A 25,160-nucleotide genomic window follows, 5' to 3' on the forward strand; every position below is an offset into this window, starting at 1 on the left:
CTTGCGGACTCATTGATGTGTCCACCGTTGGGCCTAACATGCTTATCTGGATCAGTAGCCTATATTCTGCCCCTTTGGCATTGGTCAGTGTCAATGGGATTCTCTCTGCTCCTTTTGGTGTGACCACCACACACACCAGGGGTGCCCACTATCCCCACTTCCCTCTTATATTCGTTTTGACCTTGGAGCCATTGCTCTGCTGAATCTATTCCAAACCTGTTGTTCCAGCTATACTTGTTTGGGGCGAAAGCAGAAGGTGGCGACTCCGACAACGTTCTGTCCTTCCTCTCTAACCCTCTGATATCCCTCCACTTTCTAGTTTATCTAATTCCCAGATTCATTTTCAGGACCTCAAGGCTTTGAACCTCTCGCTCATCCTCGACGGTCTCCTCCATGGCCTCATCTTTCCTTTTCCACATTCTCTCTGATCTACCTTGGGATTCAGTTGACGTCTAAGTTGTCTGACCTTTATTTCCACCCGGGCTTGGTGAGGGATCTGGAGAAGTAGTCTCGGGGGACCTTCACGTGGTTTGGCCACTGCACTATTTTAAGATGAACGTCCTTCCCTGAATCCTGTATCTCCTACAGCTCTTTCTGGTTTGGGTCCCCAGGGACTTATTTAACAGAATCTCGTCCATGCTTAACAAATTCATTTGGGCTAATAAACTGACACAAATTGCCAAGTGTATCACCCCAAACACATGGGGGTTGTGGGTTTGCCCAATATCAAGCAGTCCCCCTCTCCAGAATGGTAGGCTGCTTTATTACCGTGAGCTCTCTAAGTTATGGGGACCAATGGAACCCTCTTTCAGCCCCTCCCAATGGCTGCTTAGCTTGACACACTTTCATGTTCCATACAGGCGCAACCTACGATCATCCCCAGTTTAGTTTCAAAGGTGTTTCTAAATTATAATGACTATAAAGAACATGGAAACGTCACATCAATAACGTCAACTATATCAAGGGCCTGGAGGCAACCTGGTATACGGTGACTATTGGCCCAAAGTACTATTTTTGAAAAGCTTTCGAGCGTTGTCAGAGGCGTGTCTGGTCCTCCCACATTAATGGTTATGACCAACCTAAAGACTCCCAATCTGGCTCTCCCACCCCTCTACCCTGACTCCTATACTTGGTGACCCCAATTTCTCTCCCAACATGGATGACCCTGTTTTTAGGTGATGTACAGAGCAGAATTTTCAAGGGCTGCACACTTCCTCAGTGAGTCAACCTGGACTTTACGGAAAGCTCTGAGCTCCTCTCTTGGACCCTAGGACTTGAAGAGCATCCCAGTTGACACATTATTTGAGATCCTTCCCACCACTATCCATGTTCTTCCAACTGGTCAATGCCTTTGAGACTCTCTGGGCCAGACCTGGGCAAAGTCTGGCCCCCGGGCCATATTCGGCCCTCTGACTGATTCAGTCCGGCCCGCACAGCTTTGACTAGGGAGGCGTGTCTAGGGGGCGTGTCTTAGTGCCGGCCGAAGATGGAGATGTGGAGCGTGTCATAAAGTACTGAGAGATGTAAGGTGAGCTGCAGGGAGGAGAGAGAGAGAGAGTGTGTGTGTGTGTCTATATGTGTGTGTGTCTATATGTGTGTCTGTCTGTCTGTCTATGTGTCTGTCTATATATATATATGTGTGTGTGTGTCTATATGTGTCTGTCTATCTGTATGTGTGTGTCTCAGCAACCTAGGGGCAGAGATGGAAGGGGAATGTTATACTAGGGCAGAGATGGCAGATGGAGGGGGGGACATGAAACTGGGGGGGACATGAAACTGGGGGAGAGATGGAGGGGGGACATGAAACTGGGGGAGAGATGGAGGGGGGGACATGAAATGGGGAAAATAAAGGGGGATATGAAACTGAGGGAGAAATGGAGGGGAGGGACATGAAACTGGGGGTAGATGAAGAGGGCACTTAGACTGGGGGGACATTAAACCATGGAGGAAGCTGTAGGGGGACCTGTCTGCCCCCAGTTTCATGTCCCGCTCCAGATGTCAATTTATTGCCGCCCTCCAACTACCCCCACTGTTTAATGTCCCCCTCCAGCTGCTCCAGTTTCATGTCCCCTCTAGTTTCCCCCAGTTTATACTGAGGCACCAGGTGAGGGACTTAATACTGTGGGGAAGTTGGAAGGGAACATTATAATGTGGGGGCATATAATGTGCAGGTGACTGTAGGAGGATTATACTTTGTGGGGGCACATGGAAAGATGATTTGGAAATGGGCGGAGTCAACATAGAAGTGGGTGGAGCTAAATTTGCCATGGCACGGCCCTCTAGCATAGTTTCAATTTCTTATGCGGCCCCATGGGAAAATTAATTGCCCACCCCTGCTCTGGGCACTAACCCAGTTAGAGATGCTAGTTTATGCCATATTAGGGTCCCGTTCAAAGTTGCATGACCCAACTATCTACAAAATTGGGAACTTGAGCTCAATGTTTCCTATACTGACCAACCGAAGGGAGGCTGTGTAACCTTGTGCAAGGCTCATCCATAGCTAGTCGCTATGATCTACAAGGTCTAATCCAGGTGCTACTGGGTTACCTCTAAACTGCAAACGCTGATGCCTTCTATTGCCTCCTCCTGCTGGAGATGAGGTGCCACATAATGGACTTTCCAATTTTTGACAAGATTTTGAGTGGTCTGGAGGATAGTCTTGTCCTTCACAGAGTACTCACTTCCCTGTTCGGCCTTGCCTGTTTTTTCCTCATCTATGTGACATACCAGTCAAGACCTATCATGTTTGTATTGTCTGCCCCCTCATCAATGGGGAACGGGGGTGTATCCTGGCACTGTGGAGGCCTCGAGAACTCTCTTGTTGAGATTATGGTTCAAGAAGGTTGAGGAAATACAAGTAGTGGAAGACCTGACTGCTCAATGACATAGCGGTGATGAGGCCTTTCCGAGGTCTCGCCATTACTGGTTATAATAATAAAAAGTGAACATCGGGTTGTTAAAAAAAAAAATATGATATGTTCTTTGGCTTCAGTAAATGTCTTTGGGACTTTGCAGGGACTTCTTGCTGATAGATTCACGTCACACAGGCGTCTTCCGGCGGTCTAAGTACTTGCAGGTATCTTGAGACTGTCTTTGATCCTCCTGGAGCTGATCATTGGCTGAGTCTTTGCCATTCTTGCTCGTCCTCGATCCATTCCAATGATGATCTTCTGTTTTCTTCCATGTCTCTCTAGTTTTGCTTTCCATCTTAAAACATTGGAGGCCACTTTAGCTGATCGGCCGACCCTTGTCCGCCCTTCTGTATAAGTTTTACCCCTCTAATCTAAGTCTGCTATTCTACTGAACAATGTTTCGAATGGCCCTTATAGCTAAGGCTTTCATGTACAGTGCCTACAAGTAGTATTCAACCCCCTGCAGATTTAGCAGGTTTGATAAGATGCAAATAAGTTAGAGCCTTTAAACGTCAAACAAGAGCAGGATTTAGTAACAGATGCATAAATCTTACAAACCAAAAAGTTATGTTGCTCAGTTACATTGTAATAAAAGTTAAACATAAAAGTGTGGGTCAATTATTATTCAACCCCTAGGTGTAATATTTTGTGGAATAACCCTTGTTTGCAATTACAGCTAATAATCGTCTTTTATAAGAGCTGATCAGGCCGGCACAGGTCTCTGGAGTTATCTTGGCCCACTCCTCCATGCAGATCTTCTCCAAGTTATCTAGGTTCTTTGGGTGTCTCATGTGGACTTTAATCTTGAGCTCCTTCCACAAGTTTTCAATTGGGTTAAGGTCAGGAGACTGACTAGGCCACTGCAACAGCTTGATTTTTTCCCTCTTGAACCAGGCCTTGGTTTTCTTGGCTGTGTGCTTTGGGTCGTTGTCTTGTTGGAAGATGAAATGACGACCCATCTTAAGATCTTTGATGGAGGAGCGGAGGTTCTTGGCCGAAATCTCCAGGTAGGCCGTGCTATCCATCTTCCCATGGATGCGGACCAGATGGCCAGGCCCCTTGGCTGAGAAGCAGCCCCACAGCATGATGCTGCCACCACCATGCTTGACTGTAGGGATGGTATTCTTGGGGTCGTATGTAGTGCCATCCAGTCTCCAAACGTCATGTGTGTGGTTGGCACCAAAGATCTTGATCTTGGTCTCATCAGACCAGAGAACCTTGAACCAGTCTGTCTCAGTCCTCCAAGTGATCATGAGCAAACTGTAGACGAGCCTTGACATGACGCTTTGAAAGTAAAGGTACCTTACGGGCTCGTCTGGAACGGAGACCATTGCGGTGGAGTACGTTACTTATGGTATTGACTGAAACCAATGTCCCCACTGCCATGAGATCTTCCCGGAGCTCCTTCCTTGTTGTCCTTGGGTTAGCCTTGACTCTTCGGACAAGCCTGGCCTCGGCACGGGAGGAAACTTTCAAAGGCTGTCCAGGCCGTGGAAGGCTAACAGTAGTTCCATAAGCCTTCCACTTCCGGATGATGCTCCCAACAGTGGAGACAGGTACGCCCAACTCCTTGGAAAGGGTTTTGTACCCCTTGCCAGCCTTGTGACCCTCCACGATCTTGTCTCTGATGGCCTTGGAATGCTCCTTTGTCTTTCCCATGTTGACCATGTATGAGTGCTGTTCACAAGTTTGGGGAGGGTCTTACATAGTCAGAAAAGGCTGGAAAAAGAGAGAATTCATCCAAACATGTGAAGCTCATTGTTCTTTGTGCCTGAACTACTTCTTAATACTTTAGGGGAACCAAACAAAATTCTGGTGGTTTGAGGGGTTGAATAATAAATGACCCTCTGAATAAACTTTTCACAATTTAAAAAAAAATTAAACAAAGAAATAACATTCTTTTTTGCTGCAGAGCATTTCACACTTCCAGGCTGATCTACAGTCCAAATGTCACAATGCCAAGTTACTTCAGAATGTGTAAACCTGCTAAATCTGCAGGGGGTTGAATACTACTTGTAGGCACTGTATGTATGTATGTAGCACATGTGCTGGTGTCACCCTTATAGAAGGCCTGATTCACCCCTGTGTCTGCACAGAATGATTGACTTCACTCTTATTGCTGCTCCTGATGATTGATGAGATCTTCCTCTTATGTCGGAGTATCTTTCCCCTGAAGATTCTGCCGAGGATGGAGTGAGAGACGAATCTCTAGATGACCAGCAACTCCAGGCCAGAGAGGTCAATGTGGGGCAGGCTGGATTATCTTGGGGTGTTGCAGAAAATTGTTATTTAGGATCACCCCATAACTTATCCTAGAAGTGTCTGATGTATAGACAGATCTCCAGCAGCTCATGTATTCCGCCACTGTGTGTTTGTATCTCCACAGATGGATCCAGTAGGAGAAATCCCCCCGAGAGATGTCCCCTGAGTCCTCTGTATTCTCAAAACTGCCTGGAGGAGAATGTCCCAGACAGTCAGCAGGTAGATGGCGCTGCTGAGTCCTGGGGCACATCTATATAGGGGGTGGAGCTCGCCGCTCCTGTACTCATACATGTACCAGACAGTCAGCAGGTAGATGGCGCTGCTGAGTCCTGGGGTACATCTATATAGGGGGTGGAGCTCCTGTACTCATACATGTACCGGACAGTCAGCAGGTAGGGGGCGCTGCTGAGTCCAGGGGTACATCTATATAGGGGGTGGAGCTCACCGCTCCTGCACTCATACATGTACCAGACAGTCAGCAGGTAGATGGCGCTGCTGAGTCCAGGGGTACATCTATATAGGGGGTGGAGCTCACCGCTCCTGTACTCATACATGTACCAGACAGTCAGCAGGTAGATGGCGCTGCTGAGTCCTGGGGTACATCTATATAGGGGGTGGAGCTCACCGCTCCTGCACTCATACATGTACCAGACAGTCAGCAGGTAGATGGCGCTGCTGAGTCCTGGGGTACATCTATATAGGGGGTGGAGCTCCTGTACTCATACATGTACCAGACAGTCAGCAGGTAGATGGCGCTGCTGAGTCCTGGGGCACATCTATATAGGGGGTGGAGCTCGCCGCTCCTGTACTCATACATGTACCAGACAGTCAGCAGGTAGATGGCGCTGCTGAGTCCTGGGGTACATCTATATAGGGGGTGGAGCTCGCCGCTCCTGTACTCATACATGTACCAGACAGTCAGCAGGTAGATGGCGCTGCTGAGTCCTGGGGTACATCTATATAGGGGGTGGAGCTCGCCGCTCCTGTACTCATACATGTACCAGACAGTCAGCAGGTAGATGGCGCTGCTGAGTCCTGGGGCACATCTATATAGGGGGTGGAGCTCCTGTACTCATACATGTACCAGACAGTCAGCAGGTAGATGGCGCTGCTGAGTCCTGGGGTACATCTATATAGGGGGTGGAGCTCACCGCTCCTGCACTCATACATGTACCAGACAGTCAGCAGGTAGATGGCGCTGCTGAGTCCTGGGGTACATCTATATAGGGGGTGGAGCTCCTGTACTCATACATGTACCAGACAGTCAGCTGCTGAGTCCTGGGGTACATCTATATAGGGGGTGGAGCTCCTGTACTCATACATGTACCAGACAGTCAGCAGGTAGATGGCGCTGCTGAGTCCTGGGGTACATCTATATAGGGGGTGGAGCTCACCGCTCCTGCACTCATACATGTACCAGACAGTCAGCAGGTAGATGGCGCTGCTGAGTCCTGGGGTACATCTATATAGGGGGTGGAGCTCCTGTACTCATACATGTACCAGACAGTCAGCAGGTAGATGGCGCTGCTGAGTCCTGGGGCACATCTATAAATGGGGTGGAGCTCGCCGCTCCTGTACTCATACATGTACCAGACAGTCAGCAGGTAGATGGCGCTGCTGAGTCCTGGGGTACATCTATATAGGGGGTGGAGCTCGCCGCTCCTGTACTCATACATGTACCAGACAGTCAGCAGGTAGATGGCGCTGCTGAGTCCTGGGGTACATCTATATAGGGGGTGGAGCTCGCCGCTCCTGTACTCATACATGTACCAGACAGTCAGCAGGTAGATGGCGCTGCTGAGTCCTGGGGTACATCTATATAGGGGGTGGAGCTCCTGCACTCATACATGTACCAGACAGTCAGCAGGTAGGGGGGCGCTGCTGAGTCCTGGGGTACATCTATATAGGGGGTGGAGCTCCTGCACTCATACATGTCCCAGACAGTCAGCAGGTAGATGGCGCTGCTGAGTCCTGGGGCACATCTATATAGGGGGTGGAGCTCGCCGCTCCTGTACTCATACATGTACCAGACAGTCAGCAGGTAGATGGCGCTGCTGAGTCCTGGGGTACATCTATATAGGGGGTGGAGCTCACCGCTCCTGCACTCATACATGTACCAGACAGTCAGCAGGTAGATGGCGCTGCTGAGTCCTGGGGTACATCTATATAGGGGGTGGAGCTCCTGTACTCATACATGTACCGGACAGTCAGCAGGTAGGGGGCGCTGCTGAGTCCAGGGGTACATCTATATAGGGGGTGGAGCTCACCGCTCCTGCACTCATACATGTACCAGACAGTCAGCAGGTAGATGGCACTGCTGAGTCCTGGGGTACATCTATATAGGGGGTGGAGCTCACCGCTCCTGTACTCATACATGTACCAGACAGTCAGCAGGTAGATGGCGCTGCTGAGTCCTGGGGTACATCTATATAGGGGGTGGAGCTCCTGTACTCATACATGTACCAGACAGTCAGCAGGTAGATGGCGCTGCTGAGTCCTGGGGCACATCTATATAGGGGGTGGAGCTCGCCGCTCCTGTACTCATACATGTACCAGACAGTCAGCAGGTAGATGGCGCTGCTGAGTCCTGGGGTACATCTATATAGGGGGTGGAGCTCGCCGCTCCTGTACTCATACATGTACCAGACAGTCAGCAGGTAGATGGCGCTGCTGAGTCCTGGGGTACATCTATATAGGGGGTGGAGCTCGCCGCTCCTGTACTCATACATGTACCAGACAGTCAGCAGGTAGATGGCGCTGCTGAGTCCTGGGGTACATCTATATAGGGGGTGGAGCTCCTGCACTCATACATGTACCAGACAGTCAGCAGGTAGATGGCTCTGCTGAGTCCTGGGGTACATCTATATAGGGGGTGGAGCTCCTGTACTCATACATGTACCAGACAGTCAGCAGGTAGATGGCGCTGCTGAGTCCTGGGGTACATCTATATAGGGGGTGGAGCTCGCCGCTCCTGTACTCATACATGTACCAGACAGTCAGCAGGTAGATGGCGCTGCTGAGTCCTGGGGTACATTTATATAGGGGGTGGAGCTCGCCGCTCCTGTACTCATACATGTACCAGACAGTCAGCAGGTAGATGGCGCTGCTGAGTCCTGGGGTACATCTATATAGGGGGTGGAGCTCCTGCACTCATACATGTACCAGACAGTCAGCAGGTAGGGGGGCGCTGCTGAGTCCTGGGGTACATCTATATAGGGGGTGGAGCTCGCCGCTCCTGCACTCATACATGTACCAGACAGTCAGCAGGTAGATGGCGCTGCTGAGTCCTGGGTTACATCTATATAGGGGGTGGAGCTCGCCGCTCCTGCACTCATACATGTACCAGACAGTCAGCAGGTAGATGGCGCTGCTGAGTCCTGGGGTACATCTATATAGGGGGTGGAGCTCCTGTACTTATACATGTACCAGACAGTCAGCAGGTAGATGGCGCTGCTGAGTCCTGGGGTACATCTATATAGGGGGTGGAGCTCCTGCACTCATACATGTACCAGACAGTCAGCAGGTAGATGGCGCTAAAGACTCACCAAAATCTGACCATAAATTGACTGAACCAAAGGCCATAGTTTACATTTTTCTTTTTGCCTGTTTAGGGTGAAGATCTGATGGATATTAAGGTTGAGGTTAAAGAAGAAGCAGAAGAGGAGACGGATTCCTGGACTGATCAGCAGTGTAAGGAGCGGAGACTTTCTCTTCTAGATACTACTACTCCACAGGACTGCCCAGAGGAGAATGTCCCGGACAATCAGCAGGTAGATGGCGCTAATGTCTCATCAAGATCCGACTGTAAAGTTACTGAACAATAGGCCATAATTATCAGATCGGTGGTATTAGACTCCCGGGGCCCCCACCAGTCAGATGTTCTCAGCAGCCAATAGACAGTGAATGGAGCAGACAGCGCCATCCTATGTATAGTGGCGGAATACAGTTACTGCAGCTTAGCTCCTATACAAGGCTCTGGACACTGATCTGCAGGATCCTGGTCTGACCAACTTATTTTTCATTGTTTAGGGTGAAGATCTGATGGATATTAAGGCTGAGGTTAAAGAAGAAGCAGAAGAGGAGACGGATTCCTGGACTGATCAGCAGTGTAAGGAGCGGAGACTTTCTCCTCTAGATACTACTACTCCCATCATCTCCTCATCACATGGCAATCTATCCCATCACTGTGTGTTTCCTACAGATGGAGCCATTGCCAGAAATCAGGGAGAAGATGTGACTGATATTAAAGCGGAGGCTGAAGAAGAGAGGATGAGGGGCCATCACCTGTGTAAGAGGGAAGTGGAGGAGGAGATTCCAGGAGGTGTTACCACAGGTACGGAGTCATGAATGGAGAAGGAGAAGTCCCAGGTTTCTTCAGGTCGGTTCCCCCTTAGAGCTCCAGTCCAGTAACTGAGGATGATGTGGAGTAATGTTAATCATTGGAAGGTTCACCATATAATATCGGTGCAGGCTTTCTTGTAGACTGGAGCAGGAGCGTCTCCATCCCGCCATTAGTCCTAGTGAATACATTGGGGGAAGTCTCTCTTATTCTCCTTGGAGATCCTACAGATTACTAGGAATAATTTGTTGCGGTTCTTCCCCGGGGACAATCCCTTGGGGTCGGAGGGTCAGAAAGGGCTGAGGATTATCTAGAACTGAATATCGTCCTCGGTCACAATAAGCTGAGAAGGAAATTACAAGTCTGGTGAGGGCGGCGACTACAAGGACAGACAAGATGGCGCCATCTAGAATGGTGAGGTCACCACAACTGGTTTATGTGTTCGGGGCCGCACCGCTCCGGATCATGTGAATGAAACAATAAACATCATCTTCTCTCGGGTCCTTGTGATTCCAGGTGACGGCTCAATGTAGAATCCTGATGTATCTAATAAAGGGATTGGCCGCTGTATTATAACTGCTATATATGTGCTGTATACACTGTGAGCCCTTACTAATATACTGCTATATACCCATCATCACCGCCCCCTTGTATATAGTCCAGGCCCATTTCTAATATACTGCTATATACCCATCATCACCGCACCCTTGTGTATAGTCCAGGCCCCTTACTAATATACTGCTATATACCCATCATCACCGCACCCTTGTGTATAGTCCAGGCTCCTTACTAATATACTGCTATATACCCATCATCACCGCACCCTTGTGTATAGTCCAGGCCCCTTACTAATATACTGCTATATACCCATCATCACCGCACCCTTGTGTATAGTCCAGGCCCCTTACTAATATACTGCTATATACCCATCATCACCGCACCCTTGTGTATAGTCCAGGCCCCTTACTAATATACTGCTATATACCCATCATCACCGCACCCTTGTGTATAGTCCAGGCCCCTTACTAATATACTGCTATATACCCATCATCACTGCACCCTTGTGTATAGTCCAGGCCCCTTACTAATATACTGCTATATACCCATCATCACCGCACCCCTGTGTATAGTCCAGGCCCCTTACTAATATACTGCTATATACCCATCATCACTGCACCCTTGTGTATAGTCCAGGCCCCTTACTAATATACTGCTATATACCCATCATCACCGCACCCTTGTGTATAGTCCAGGCCCCTTACTAATATACTGCTATATACCCATCTTCACTGCAGCCTTGTATATAGTCCAGGCCCCTTACTAATATACTGCTATATACCCATCATCACCGCACCCCTGTGTATAGTCCAGGCCCCTTACTAATATACTGCTATATACCTATCATTACCGCACCCTTGTGTATAGTCCAGGCCCCTTACTAATATACTGCTATATACCTATCATTACCGCACCCTTGTGTATAGTCCAGGCTCCTTACTAATATACTGCTATATACCCATCATCACCGCACCCTTGTGTATAGTCCAGGCCCCTTACTAATATACTGCTATATACCCATCATCACCGCACCCTTGTGTATAGTCCAGGCTCCTTACTAATATACTGCTATATACCCATCATCACCGCACCCTTGTGTATAGTCCAGGCTCCTTACTAATATACTGCTATATACCCATCATCACCGCACCCTTGTGTATAGTCCAGGCCCCTTACTAATATACTGCTATATACCCATCATCACCGCACCCTTGTGTATAGTCCAGGCCCCTTACTAATATACTGCTATATACCCATCATTACCGCACCCTTGTGTATAGTCCAGACCCCTTACTAATATACCGCTATATACCCATCATCACCGCACCCTCGTGTATAGTCCAGGCTCCTTACTGATATACTGCTATATACCCATCATTACCGCACCCTTGTGTATAGTCCAGACCCCTTACTAATATACCGCTATATACCCATCATCACTGCACCCTTGTGTATAGTCCAGGCCCCTTACTAATATACCGCTATATACCCATCATCACCGCCCCCTGTGTATAGTCCAGGCCCCTTACTAATATACTGCTATATACCCATCATCACCGCACCCTTGTGTATAGTCCAGGCCCCTGGTTACACAGCACCAACGTCCCAACATGGCCACAGATGAAGGAATGCATGACCAGACCCATCCAACACTGTGTATGTGACCATTACCTAAGCCAAGTGCTGGGATATAATGGGGGGCGCTGATGGACCTTTCTTCTCACGTTCCCCTCAATGAGTGACCATGTGGACTGTACTCCACTAGGGGGCGACACTTCACAGCACAGGATAAAGGGCTTAAGATCGATCATTTCTTTGGTGTTATTTCTGGTGTGGCCGCTTATTGTACACAGTCAGTATAAGAGAACATGAGGTAAGTGACAAATATTCTGACCACATGGATATAAATGTGGAAGGGCCGATAACCATAAAAGTAATGTCTCTGTATCTCCGGGCTCCGTCACTGATATATTATAAACTGCATCATAATCTGCCTGTGTGTTTCCAGCCTAATAGGAATGTTATAAAACTTTGTTTTTTGAGAAAAGAAAAAATAAATCACTAAATCCATTTTGATCCAACAGAAAATCTCAGTAGGATTTCCGAGGGAAACGTCATGTTATCAGTAACTGATCGAGAAGATGAAGATATGATGGAGCGCTCCTCAGGAGAAAACCTCATTACCCCTAATGTACATCCAGGACGTCTCAGTACAGATCCATTATATAATCATCAGGGACCTTCTGACCACCAGATTGTGACTACAAATACCAGCCAGAAAGGGAAGAAAAAATATCAGTGTGGTGAATGTGGAAGAGAGTTTACATACAGATCAAGCCTTTATGAACACAGAAGAATTCACACAGGAGAGAAGCCATATTCATGTTCACAATGTGGAAAATGCTTTACTCAGAAAGGACATCTTGTTATACATGAGCGAAGTCATACAGGGGAGAAGCCTTATTCATGTTCAGAATGTGGGAAATGTTTTATAAAAAAATCCAACCTTGTTGTACATGAGAGAACCCACACTGGAGAGAAGCCTTATTCATGTTCAGCATGTGGGAAATGCTTTACAGAAAAATCAAGTCTTATTATGCATGAGAGAAGTCACACAGGAGAGAAGCCATATTCATGTTCAGAATGTGGGAAAGGCTTTAAAAGAAAATCCAATCTTGTTGTGCATGAGAGAATTCACACAGGAGAGAAGCCTTATTCCTGTTCAGAATGTGCAAATTGTTTTAAAGATAAAACATCTCTAGTTAAACATAAGAGAAGTCACACTGGAGAAATACCATATTCATGTTCAGAATGTAAGAAATGTTTCAAAGATATAGCAACTCTAGTTAAACATGAGAGAAGTCACAATGGAGAGAAACCATATTCATGTTTGGAATGTGGGAAATGTTTTTCAGATAGATGTTATCTTGTTATGCATGAAAGAATTCACAGAGGAGAGAAGCCATATTCATGTTCAGTATGTGGGAAATGTTTTAAAGTTAAAGATACTCTAGTTAAACATGAGCGAATTCACACAGGAGAGAAGCCATATTCATGTTCAGAATGTGGAAAATGTTTTACTCAGAAGTCAAATCTTGTTACACATGAAAGAAGTCACAAAGGAGAAAGGCCGTACTCATGTTCAGAATGTGGGAAGTGTTTCAAAGATAAGGCAACTCTAGTTAAACATGAGAGAAGTCACACAGGAGAGAAGCCATATTCATGTTTACAATGTGGAAAATGTTTTACTCGGAAGTCAAATCTTGTTACACATGAATTAAGTCACACAGGAGAGAAGCCATATTCATGTTCAGAATGTGGGAAATGTTTTAAAAGAAAATTCAGTCTTGTTGTGCATGAGAAAATGCACACCAGTTAAGGTGTCTCTAGTTAAATATAAGAGAAGTTATACAGGAGAGAAGCCATATTCATGTTCTACTGTTTGAGGTTAATGTGACCAAAATCTATTGAGAAAAAGTCTTGAGGATGTAAAGAAAAGAATGCTGTGTGAAAGAAGACCCAGGCTAGTAAAACAAGGAGCCTATGCGTTTGGGGACCTACATTGCAGTCCCGTATGTGGCACACACTAATATTAGTCATTTGTAGTGTGGTCGCCTGGTTCTAGAGTATAGCTGCTGTAATAGTATGGCAAGGTCTGAGCAGGCGGCATTGAGAGAGAATCAGCTGTAACTGACATTGGGGGGGGTTAATCCCTTAAATGTCGTGGTCAAAACACGACTATGGCTTTTAAGGGGTTCTGCCATAATAATGCAACTCATCGTACCATATAAACACCTACCACCCCCCACCCCCCCCCTCACCACAACCTCGGTGAGGTCAGAGGGTGCTGATATGTATTTTTCACAGCCCCGGGTCTGCAGCCAGCGACCCTGGGCCGCCAGTATCCCAATACCTGTTTGATCCTAGGCTGACTTCCTGCAATATACAGAGCATCGCTGGTTCAAGTGCCTTAGCGGGGCATCAAAAATATGTAAAAAAATATCAAAAGGGGGTGAAAACATTAATAAATGAATAAAGTCTCAAAACTGCGTCTTTGCCATATAAAATTAATTTCATTTTTTAAATCCTGTGAAATATAACTGAAACTTTATTTAACCTACTAAGTGAACCTCGTAAAAAAAAAATATGAGAAAAAAAATTACAGCAATAATGAAAATTCACCATCTCGCCTCACAAAATATGCTGTAAAAAGTAACGTCAGAATGTTTGTTTGTTTTTTATAATCCACCAATAAAGCGTTAATAAAATGTATTCTATAAGTTGTAGGCACCCAAAAATGTTGTCATTACAAAATACATCTCCTCCCGCAAACAACAAGCCCTCGTATGGCCACATCACTAGGAAAATAAAGCAAATATAGCAAAGTTAGCATTGGAACACAACTGGCTGCGGCAGGAAGAGAATATATAAGCTGTGCGAGCGAATATCAGGGGACACCCCAGATTTACAGCCTATGAGGGAAAAGACACCAGAAATGACACCCCTAATCATAGGAGCTACTGAGGATAGAGTGGAAATTTGGTGTCCCCAATGTCCTCAGCTTATATATTCCCTCTTCACCACTTGCTGTGCAGTCACGTCTGGGATACTAATACTCACTACGTGATAATGGGGTCACTCCTTAGGGGATTCCACTTTTCTGGTATCTTAGTGGCTCCAGATACCAAATATCTGAATCTATGCTACAAAAGCCGCATAGCTCCCCTTCTGCTGTGTGCTCAAACCTCTGTTTCAGCACAGCCGGGCACTATTTGGTCTTTGGAGCACAGATTTAGATGGTCTGGTTTTGGACGCCATGACACTTATGGTGAGCCCTGAAATGCCAGTAAAGTGGAATCCCCTGATATGTGAGCCTATTTTGAAAACTACACCCATGAAGTGTAGTGTAGTGACCCCCAAGTGTTGCTATAATTTATTTACCAGAAATGAATACGCAGCTATGGTGATAGGAGAAAATAGCGAATCTCTGGAAAAATGAGCTGCGTATTCATTTCTGGAAATTAAATTAATGCAACACTGAAAGGTTAATGCTCGCTACCTCACCTGATAAATCCCTTCAGGAGTTTCCAAAGAGGGGTCACAAGTCTGCGGATTCTACTTTAGTGGCAATTCTCTGCAGAGGTGGTATGGCACCCAAAAACCAAACTGTGCTCCTTCCCTCCGTGCCCATAGAGCAGTTTATACCACATTTGACATTCAGTCCGTTATCCTGGGTACACCAGGGTCATACATGGGGGCATAAACTGCCGCTTGGGCACAGAAGAGAAGGAGCACTATGTGGCTTTGAACTTCAAATTTAGATTAGATGTTTTTGACTCCATGTTACATTAGCAGATACTTTTTAGAGGTTTCCATTGCACTGGTACTTTAGGAACTCTGCAAATACGACATGGCACCTAAAAACAATTCCAGCAAAATCTGCCCTCCAAAAATCAAATAGCACTCTTTCCATTCCTATCCCCCAATGTACCCATACCCCTTATGCCATACAGAGAACGCCTTCACCAGGCATAGATAATCACCATATACCGTATGCTAATATTCGATATTCGTTATTCATTTCGAATAGCCGCTCAATATTCGACTTATCGAACGAATATGGAACCCCGTTATAGTCTATGGGGAAAAATGCTTTGTTTCAGGGGATCCCACCATTCGACTCAGGAGGGTCACCAAGTCCACTATGACACCTCAGGAAATGAGGACAACACCTCTGGAATGTAACTGGGACAGCAGGGGAAGCATGTCTGGGGGCATCTAACACACCCAAGTACCTGTATTACCCCACTATCACAGCCTAACAACTACACTACTATACACACTCACTACAACCTCTATCAAAGTGGGAAAATACCTGGAAACCTTCTTTCCCTCTACGCCCAAACAGCAGCACAAGATGGGGTATTCCTGCCCCTGTGTACTGTTAGGACAGGTGGAACTTTTAATAAACTAACAAGTTCCCTCCCATAAAAGGCCCAGGAGACCTCCCCCTCCCCGTGTTTTTTTCTGTCCTGTTACCAGGACAGGTGGAGGGAGAGGTCTCCTTTCCTCTCCCACAATTTTAATTTTTTTTTTAATTTCCTAGGGTCTCCCCCCCCCCCTTGGTCTTACCTGGGGTAGGGGGATCCTTTTCTGGCGCGCTCCGCTTGTTTTCTGCTCCCCCGCCGCCTGGGTAATGATGCTCCGGCGGCCGGGGGGGAGTAGGGCTATGCGGCGCATCTTTTTTGTTCTGCGGGGCACTGCGGACTGTGCCCAGCGGTCTTCCGGCCCGCCGCGCTTCCCCCGCTGCCTGGATGTGGAGATGCTCCGGTGGCCGGGGGAAGAGGAACCTTGCGGCGCATCTCAGTTTCTGCCGCGGGCACTATCGGGTGCGCCACGGACTTCCGCAGTTCACCGCGCATGCGCGGGGGAACTTGCTTTGCGCATGCGCGGCCTTGCCCCGGCCTTGCCCCAGCCCGGCCGGGGCTTCCTTAGGAATGGGTTTTTCAGGGGGACATGTTCCCCCCCTGCCTCAGTCTGTGACTATATTAGGCTGGGGGGGGGTTTTGTTAATCCCCAGCCTTCGTAGGAGGCAAGAGAGGTGGAGAGGGCGGAGCTAACATAACTCCGCCCCCTTTCCCTTATTTAGCTCTGGTCTGCCCAGTGTAGGTTGCCTGTCAGCTCTAGCTTGCAGGTTCCTACTGTTCCTGGGCAACCAGAACCAGAAGGTAGAATTTCCTTACGTTTGGAGATTTCTGAACCAAAACCAAGGTGATGTATGCCCCCTGGTGGGGCCTGAGGGTAGAAGCTTGAAGGTAAGAGGAATAATGAGCAATATGTTTCTCTTTAGATGTCATCCTCCTCTGTTGCTGAGAATCCTAGGAGGAAAGCTTCCAGCAAACGCCGTCACCTAGCCTGTATTAAGTGTGAGGTGCCTTTACCGGACGGCTACGCCTACCAGTGTTGTCGTAGGTGCCGAGGTCCCCCTTCAGAAGACACTTCGGTCCGTGACGTGGTTGGTTGGGTGAGAGAGTTTGTTGAGGAGTCAATGAGAGAAATGAAGGTCTCAATCTCTCAGCTATCCAAGAGACCGCGCATGGAGTCATCACCCCCTTCGCTTCCACCAATGGAGGCGCTGCAAATTTTGGATGAGGTTTCCTCAGAAGAGGACAACCTGGACCCAACTAAGCCGGTCTTCTCGGTGGATAAGATGCCCAAGTTGCTTAAGGTCTTACGGGCCAAGGAGATAGAGGAGGCTACTGAGGAGACTCCATCTACCTCCCTCAAATCTTTTAGGGCCAATTCTGACATGGTCAAGAGGTTTGAAGCTGAATGGAGGTTCCCTGAGCGTCCATTCAATGCTTCTAGGCGCTTTAGGGTGCTCTTTCCCTTGGCCGAGGCCCAGTCCAGCTCCTGGGGCCCCCCGCCTAAGGTCGACATAGCGGTCTCCAAATTATCTAAACGCACCGTAGTGCCAGCGGAGGATGGCTCTAACCTCCAGGATGTGATGGATCGCAGGGCGGAGGGGTCCCTGAGGCATATTTACGCCTCCTCTTCAGCGCAAGCCTCGGTGGGCATCGCGGCTAGTGAGGTAGTCGCTAAACTGCGGTCGGAGGTCTCAAATCTGGAGAGGGACATCGACTCCGGTGTCCATCGGGACGATCTGTTAAAGGCTATGACAACCATCAGCCTCATGTCCGACTACCTCTCTGAGACCGCTTTCTATCAGGTTAAGCTGGCAGCGAGAACCATGGCATTGTCTACTGCTGCGAGGCGCCCCCTCTGGCTCAAGCCCTGGAAAGCAGATAACGCCTCAAAATTCAATTTATGCGCCGTGCCCTTTGAGCCAGGCAGGCTATTCGGGAGTGAACTTGACCGGATAATGGAGGGTTTGGCCGATTCAAAAGGTAAGAACCTGCCTCAGTCAACGGGATCCAGGCAACGATCCTTTCGTGGCTACGCCCCCGCGAGAGGCATGTCAAGAGGCCAATTTCAAGGGCGTCCCTCTGGCCCAAGAGGCGGTCGAGGTTCCTCCCGTGGTGGTGGGAAAAGATCCACCTTCTGACTATCACGATTCCCTCGCCTGCAGGGCCAAGGTGGGGGGTTGTCTTTCTTTACATCTAGCCGCCTGGCACCATCATATCCAGGATCCATGGGTTCTCCAGCTTATACGGGAAGGCTACAAAATAAGCTTCCTTTCCCCCCCTCCAGACAGATACCGGAGGACCCGCCCTCTTCAGGGCACCAAACAGCTTCATCTTCAAAGATCTGTGCAGGAGTATGTGGACAAGGCTGCGTTGGAACCCGTCCCTCTAGACGAACAGGGTCAAGGCGTCTACTCACCCGTGTTTCTAGTACCAAAGTCCACCGGAGGGTGGCGCATGATTATCGACCTGAGGTATGTAAATCAATTCATCCGCAAGGTCCGGTTCCGTATGGAGACCATAAGGTCGGTTCTCCCCTTCCTGCAGCCAGGAGATCTATTCGTCACCTTGGATCTGAGGGACGCATACCTCCATATCCCCATTTATCCTCCACACAGGAAGTATTTAAGGATTGCCACGTATCTAAACGGAAGATTACATCACTTCCAGTTTACGGCTCTCCCGTTCGGTATATCCTCGGCCCCCCACACCTTTACAAAGGTAGTGGCCCCGGTCATAGCCGCCCTGCGCCTCCAGGGGATATCTATTGTCCCTTATTTAGACGACTGGCTAATAAAAGCTCAGTCAAGGGAGGTTCTTGCCACACAGTTGAGTATCACAGTGGCCTTTGTGAGCGAGCTGGGCTGGCTGGTAAACTGGCAAAAGTCGGTAGTGGTTCCATCAACCCGGATTCAGTTCCTGGGGTTCAACTTGGATTCTCTCAGTATGATGATCTCCCTGCCCTCTCCTCGGAAGGAGAAGATTGGTCGAGCGGTTCACCACCTATCCCAAACCAGGAAGGTTACAATCAGGACAGCGATGAAGGTCCTAGGCCTCATGTCCGCAACCATCGAGGCAGTTCCCTGGGCACTATGGCATATGCGCCCCTTACAGCTCGAGATCCTGAGAGTATGGAACCACAGTCCTTCAGGACTTCAGAAGCCTATCCAGCTTTCCATCAGTACCCGTCGATCACTGGAATGGTGGTCTCAACTCAAGGACTGGAGGTCCACGGTCCAGACCTCCTGGACCCTGTTGACCACAGATGCCTCCCTTACAGGCTGGGGAGCGCATCTGGGGGAGACTCTAATATGAGGAACCTGGAACCAACAAGAGAAAACTCGCTCCTCCAATTGGCGAGAGCTTACTGCAGTTTATCTGGCACTACGGACTCTGACTCCCCACCTTCAAGGGAAGGCTGTCAGAATAAGGACAGACAATTCAACGGCCGTTCAATATATCAACAAACAGGGAGGCACCAGGTCTCCCTCCCTGATGAGGGTGACCAACCTGATATTCTCCTTGGCGGAGAAGAACTTGTCCCGGCTGTCAGCGGTGCATATCAAAGGCCACCTCAACGTCCTGGCAGACCAACTAAGCAGGGGACTAGTAACAACAGCCGAATGGTCCCTGTCCCCGGAAATTTTCCAACAGCTCACCAGGATGTGGGGTCTCCCCGAGGTGGATCTGATGGCCACCCAACACAACGCCAAGGTGGGACGATTTTGCTCCCTGTACCGGGACGGCAATCCCTTGGCGATCGATGCCCTGTCAATACCCTGGAGCTTCAAACTAGCATACGTTTTCCCTCCGATTCCAATGATTCCCAGGGTGTTGGCGAAACTCAGGCAGGACCAGACATCGGCCATTGTCATCATGCCGTTCTGGCCGAAAAGGGCATGGTTTACCCACCTCATGGTAATGAGTCGAGGGACCTACTGGAGGCTTCCGTGTGTCCAAAACCTGGTAACTCTAAACAGTCAGCTCTGCCAGGACCTGGACAGGTTCAACCTCACTGCCTGGAGGTTGACCGCACCGTACGTGGAGACAGAGGATTGTCCCAGGCCGTCTTAAGGACATTGGCCCACTCTAGAGCGGACTCAACCAATCGCAGTTACCAGAGGATCGCTCAAGTATTTAAGGATTGGGGGGCCAGGAGACAGTGTGATACATCATCCATTGAATCAGTCCTGGAGTTCTTACAGGAAGGGTTGGACAAAGGATTGTCCCCAGCCACCTTGAGAGTGCATGTCTCGGCTCTATCCGCTCTATTGGGGACTAGATTGTCTCAGAATCCTCTCATAAGGCAATTCCAGAAAGGGGCCTCTAGGCTCCGACCCCCGGTACGGCCCCCGGCTCCCCAATGGGACTTAGCTGCGGTCCTACAAGGGCTATGTGGCCCTCCATTTGAGCCCTTAACAGAGGTGGAGTTCAAATACCTCTCATGGAAAGTAACCTTTCTGCTGGCAATCACATCTGCCAAGCGAGTAGGAGAGCTCCAGGCCTTGACGGCATCAGAGCCATACAGAACCTTTTTTCCGGACAGAGTCCATCTCAGGTTTATTCAAGGCTTTCTGCCTAAGGTTCCATCAGTGGAAAACATAAACCAGACGATAACCTTACCTACCTTCTTCCCCTCTCCTTCCTCTGAGTGGGAGGAGAAAATGCACAGTTTGGATCTTGTGCGAACACTGCGGATATACCTGGACCGGACAGGCCCATTCCGCAGGTCAGAAAACCTACTTGTCAATTTCTTTGGTCACAACAGGGGTAAGAAGGCGTCCAAAGCTACTCTGTCAAGGTGGATCAGAGAAGCCATCTCAGTGGCCCTTCAAACACAGGGGCTGCCGGTCCCAGAATTTTTGCGAGCCCACGCCACGAGGGCGGTAGCTGCGTCCTGGGCAGAGAGGCAGTCCCTCTCAGTAGACCAGATCTGTGCGGCTGCATCTTGGTCTTCCCACTTGACTTTCGCCAGGCACTATAGATTGGACTGGCATACCTCCAAGGCGAAGTCCTTTGGTTACTCAATCCTGACCTCAGCTTGTCAGGATCGCCCTCCCTAGAAGGGGTATTACTTGTTAAGTCCCCATCTTGTGCTGCTGTTTGGGCGTAGGGGGAATGGAAGATTATGTAGATAATCTGTTTTCCCTTAGCCCAAACAGCAGCACAAAGCTCCCTCCCTTGGCTTGTTAAATTATATGCGGTTTTATGCTGTATGGTACTTGGAGACTAACACAGGGAGGGGGAGGTGTCTCCTGGGCCTTTTATGGGAGGGAACTTGTTAGTTTATTAAAAGTTCCACCTGTCCTAACAGTACACAGGGGCAGGAATACCCCATCTTGTGCTGCTGTTTGGGCTAAGGGAAAACAGATTATCTACATAATCTTCCATTCCTCCCCAATTGTATGGACAAAAACCCAAATTTTAAGCTAAAGAAACATTACCAAGCACACCTTTAAATCACGTTCCCCATGACAACCACAGATGGAATAGACAATGGGAAATCCTTCAGTCCCCCCCTGACCTGTCATTGTGGATGTGGTAAGACCTTCCAAAATTCACTTTTTTGGCCCTTAACGTGAGCCCTTCCAAATTAAGTTCCAGGCCCTTAAGCTGAGCTCCCAGAAGAGATTGAGGCCCTTCAGGTGACTTCAGCCTCTACCTGCAGAGTTTTAGTCCCTTTAGCTTAGTTCAGCCTTGTACCAGTAGAGATTTTTGCCCTTTGGGTGAGTTGAGCCTTGCACCAGCAGAGTGTTAGCCCCTTTAAAATTCTTTGCCCCTAAAACGGTGGTTCCAGAACCATCACTCTCATTGTGTTGGATTGATGCAGTGGATTGGACTGAGGACCCAGACATTGACCTTGATTTTGATTGGGAAATTGATAACATTTTGGCATCAAGTCCTGGGGGTAACTTTTATTTAGAGGGCTGCAAAGGGGGAGAATTGGCTGCAGCCACTACTAGCGGTAATGGTCCTCTAATATCGGACTCTACATGACCTCTACAGGGTTCTGATCAGGTGTTAATTGTCCAAACAACATGCTCCAGTACTTTACGTGTAGATCAGAAACCACTTTCCCTTCTGACACCAGATATAACCAAGCTTCACCATCATCATCCTGCTGAGATGGAGCCACTAAAGGAAACCTTGTCTTCCAAGGCCTGTCCTGGAGCTGCGACTGAGCCAAATCTAAACACAGAGTCCTTTGGAACTGACCAAAATTCACCAGCAGTGTTTTTGGCCCTTAGGGTGAGTTGAGCCTTGCACCAGCATGTGTCCTGTAACATCAGGCGGGCCCTAAGTTCTGCGCTTTGCACAAAGTTCCACTTGATCACCGACACATGGACAAGTGCATGCGGACAGGGACGCTACATCTCAATCACGGCACACTGGCTGAATGTAGTTAGGGCTGGGACCGGGTCGCATATTGTGGCGGCCTGCCTTGTCTCCCCACCCAATATTCCTGGCAGGAGTGCTGAAACACCACCCTCCTCCTCCTCCACCGCCATTAAATCGACCCCAGCTACGAGCTGGAAATGCTGCAGCACTGGCGTGGGGAGACGTCAGCAGGCCGTGCTGAAGCTCAGCAGCTTGGGGGACAGACAGCACACTGCCTCCGAGGTGAGGGATGCCATCCTGGATGATATGGCAATTTGGTTTTCGTCACTGCACCTGGGCCCAGGCATTTTTTTGCGTCTCAATACACTCCAGCAACACCTACATCTTCCTGAAGCACCGGCTGTTGTGCGGTCACCACACGCTGAAATCCTATGTAACATATATTGAGCAGGGTCTGTGAGCAGCAGAGATCTTTGATGGAGTTCCAAAACCAAAGGGTTCATCAAAGTCAGCTCCCTCAGTTTCTGCACCATGGGTGGCAGACTTATGTGAAATCCTATCCCATCCTTTCCACTGGACACTTTACAAAGTCACTAGAACCTCTATGAAAGTGGATAAATAATTGGAAACCTTCTTTCCTCTACACTGAAGCTCATCAGCTTGGCCGACAGAAAAAACACTTCCCCTGAGGTTAGGGATGCCATCCTCTATGTGACGGCAATGTGGTTTTCCCTGAAGCACCTGGATCCAGGCATGTTTGTGTATGTGATAATGGCAGGAACCTGGTAGCAGATCTGGAACTTGCCAGACTCAAACACTGTCCACACATGGCCCACGTTTTCAACTTGTTGGTGCAAAGGTTCTTAGAAACCTACACCATTGTGCCTGATATACAGGTCAAAGTGTGGCCATTTTCGTAAGTGAGAAGTAGCCTCTGCTAGGCAGAAAACATTCAGAGCACACTCCTGTCATCTTTGCACCATTGGCTGGCGGAGGAAGACGAGGGGGATGAAGTGGCATCTGATGTCACTGTCCTACACGAGGCTTGAGGGGAAGTTCAAAGCATCTCATTGCTTCAGCATGAATGGTGTGAAGGGGAGTGGAAAATGGAGGAAATGGAGAGTGACCCTTACAGTTGGGGCAGCAAAGTCATGCCAAGTAACACACTGGCACACATGGCTGACTTCATGTTGGGTTGCTTTTCAAGAGACAAAGGCATAGTTCACATCATGGAGAGCAAACAATACTGGATTGAACAAAAAATTGGATTGAGCTGATATAGCCTGACTGAATTGCTGTGTATCCCTGTTAGGTATTTGGGGGGACACCCCGTGGAAAGCTGGGTTGAGCGTATCTAACCGGAATGAATTGCTCTGTATCCCTGTTAGTTTTCGGGGACACACCCCGTGGACAGCTCGACTCCTCTCTCTGCAGTATGTAGCTCTGAAAAGAGCTGTTGTTTTTCTTCAGTTTCTCCCTGCCTACTAGAAGCTAATCCTCTCCTCCCTCAGCAGCACCTCTGTCCCTATGTCTACAAGCCGCAAAATGACACGAAGATGGCGGCCGGGATTCTTATAAATCAGAGGTCACATGTTTCCGGCAGCCAATGGGTTTTTTCAATTTTTTTCAATGCCTCCGTTGTCGTAGTTCCTGCCCCACTTCCCCTGCAAAGTTATTGGTGTAAAAAACGTGCCAGGGAAGGTGGGAGGGGACACAAATTTTTACTGCGTTTGCTGCGTGGTATTTGATTGGAATCGAAAACCTCGAGCGGCTTGATATTCGATCAAATACCAATTTGATCGAACGGCATTCGGTCATCTCTAATAATCAGGACTCCTAGAACTATATATATCTATAATACATCGTGTATGACACTGTCAGGGCTCCTAGGACTATATATATCTATAATACATCGTGTATGACACTGTCAGGACTCCTAGGACTATATATCTATAATACATAGTGTATGACACTGTCAGGGCTCCTAGGACTATATATATCTATAATACATAGTGTATGACACTGTCAGAGCTCCTAGGACTATATATATCTATAATACATAGTGTATGACACTGTCAGAGCTCCTAGGACTATATATATCTATAATACATAGTGTATGACACTGTCAGAGCTCCTAGGACTATATATATCTATAATACATAGTGTATGACACTGTCAGGACTCCTAGTACTATATATGTATCTATAATACATAGTGTATGACACTGTCAGGGCTCCTAGGACTATATATAACACATCGTGTATGACACTGTCAGGACTCCTAGGACTATATATATCTATAATACATAGTGTATGACACTGTCAGGGCTCCTAGGACTATATATATATCTATAATACATAGTGTATGACACTGTCAGGGCTCCTAGGACTATATATATCTATAATACATAGTGTATGACACTGTCAGGACTCCTAGGACTATATATATCTATAATACATAGTGTATGACACTGTCAGGGCTCCTAGGACTATATATATCTATAATACATAGTGTATGACACTGTCAGGGCTCCTAGGACTATATACTGTATATCTATAATACATATGTCATATGTCATATATGATACACATTCATTATCTGGGGGACAGCGAGGATTATCTGACAGGACTGCGGGGGGCGATACTTATACTGTATATACCCTGTGTCACTTATATACTATATAAGAGTTTGTGCCTGTAATCATTATCTGGGGACAGCGAGGATTATCTGACAGGACTGCAGGGGGCGATACTTATACTGTATATACCCTGTGTCACTTATATACTATATAAGAGTCTGTGCTGTGTAATCATTATCTGGGGGACA

The 25,160-nt window shown here is 48.1% G+C and overlaps 3 protein-coding genes across 3 annotated transcripts in view; 2 read left to right on the forward strand and 1 right to left on the reverse strand.

Moving 5' to 3' along the window:
* LOC142198393 (uncharacterized) overlaps positions 1 to 25,160 on the reverse strand; it is a 600,588-nt gene that overhangs the window by 124,022 nt on the left and 451,406 nt on the right. The window lies entirely within an intron of this gene.
* LOC142198391 (uncharacterized) overlaps positions 1 to 25,160 on the forward strand; it is a 617,468-nt gene that overhangs the window by 8,873 nt on the left and 583,435 nt on the right. The window contains exons 4-5 of the mRNA XM_075269418.1: positions 5,299 to 5,393; positions 8,786 to 8,864. Of these exons, the coding sequence (XP_075125519.1) occupies positions 5,299 to 5,393; positions 8,786 to 8,864 (174 nt within the window). The remainder of the gene's footprint in view (positions 1 to 5,298; positions 5,394 to 8,785; positions 8,865 to 25,160) is intronic.
* Positions 9,359 to 14,339, forward strand: LOC142198422 (uncharacterized). Its single transcript, XM_075269462.1, has 2 exons — positions 9,359 to 9,507; positions 12,156 to 14,339. The coding sequence occupies exons 1-2, from the start codon at positions 9,444 to 9,446 to the stop codon at positions 13,448 to 13,450; spliced, it is 1,359 nt and encodes a 452-aa protein (XP_075125563.1). The 5' UTR covers positions 9,359 to 9,443; the 3' UTR covers positions 13,451 to 14,339.

This window comes from Leptodactylus fuscus, chromosome 3 (assembly GCF_031893055.1).
Source record: "Leptodactylus fuscus isolate aLepFus1 chromosome 3, aLepFus1.hap2, whole genome shotgun sequence".
Lineage (NCBI taxonomy): Eukaryota > Metazoa > Chordata > Amphibia > Anura > Leptodactylidae > Leptodactylus > Leptodactylus fuscus.

Coding starts and splice junctions, on each gene's coding strand:
- LOC142198422 (XM_075269462.1), top strand. CDS start 9,444: ATGAGGGGCCATCACCTGTGTAAGAGGGAAGTGGAGGAGGAGATTCCA. Junction 9,508..12,155: donor TCCAGGAGGTGTTACCACAG/GTACGGAGTCAT, acceptor TTGATCCAACAG/AAAATCTCAGTAGGATTTCC.